The sequence below is a fragment of the Trachymyrmex septentrionalis genome, unplaced genomic scaffold (genome assembly GCF_001594115.1).
Source record: "Trachymyrmex septentrionalis isolate Tsep2-gDNA-1 unplaced genomic scaffold, Tsep1.0 scaffold330, whole genome shotgun sequence".
NCBI lineage: Eukaryota > Metazoa > Arthropoda > Insecta > Hymenoptera > Formicidae > Trachymyrmex > Trachymyrmex septentrionalis.
Window position 1 is genome coordinate 132,972 of NW_017305495.1, and position 612 is coordinate 133,583.

The 612-nt window shown below is 33.7% G+C and overlaps 1 protein-coding gene across 1 annotated transcript in view; it reads left to right on the forward strand.

The window, feature by feature from the left end:
• The window catches only part of LOC108750171 (ribonuclease kappa), a 1,931-nt gene extending 1,364 nt beyond the window's left edge, over window positions 1–567 (forward strand). Inside the window, exon 2 of the mRNA XM_018489450.1 lies at window positions 114–567. Coding sequence (XP_018344952.1) covers window positions 114–344 — 231 coding nt within the window. The 3' untranslated portion in view covers window positions 345–567. The remainder of the gene's footprint in view (window positions 1–113) is intronic.
• The last annotated feature ends 45 nt before the right edge of the window (window positions 568–612 follow it).

The window sequence follows — 612 nt, forward strand, 5'->3', positions numbered from 1 at the left end:
TAAAACGGTTTTAAATATAAGATCCGACTATAAATCAAATCTGTAAGCTACATGCTAATATATATATATATATCATGTTAACATCTTGTTTACTGGATCTCTTTTGTCCTTAGGTTTTCATGGGAGTATTTTTCTACATCCGGAGCGTTGCACTGGTGGAGGATCTCCCATTGGAAGAACTGAAGGAAAACCTTACTTCAACAGGTGAATTCTACAAAGTGGTGGACCGAGGATACACGCAGAATGCATACAACTGCTGGATTGCCGCATGCATCTATGTCCTCACTTTCCTTTTCTCTGGTCATCAGTTCTATCTCAATTCTAGATCGTCCCTTAGCGTATAAATACACGGATGTTATGCAATGACGCTACTGTGCATCTGATTTGTAATAATGTACATCTAGAAAACATCTTGATTTCAAATTATTTTAAGGCTGCATTATACAGTTATTCTAGGATCAAGTTGTTATCCAAACACAATATAATGTAGACAAAATGCCTGTGTTCCAAATGTTTTTATAAGTGCAGAAGATGTATTTTTTGCCACATATGTGTATATTTATATTTCCATGTATTAATGTGTATTATATACATACATATATATATATATAT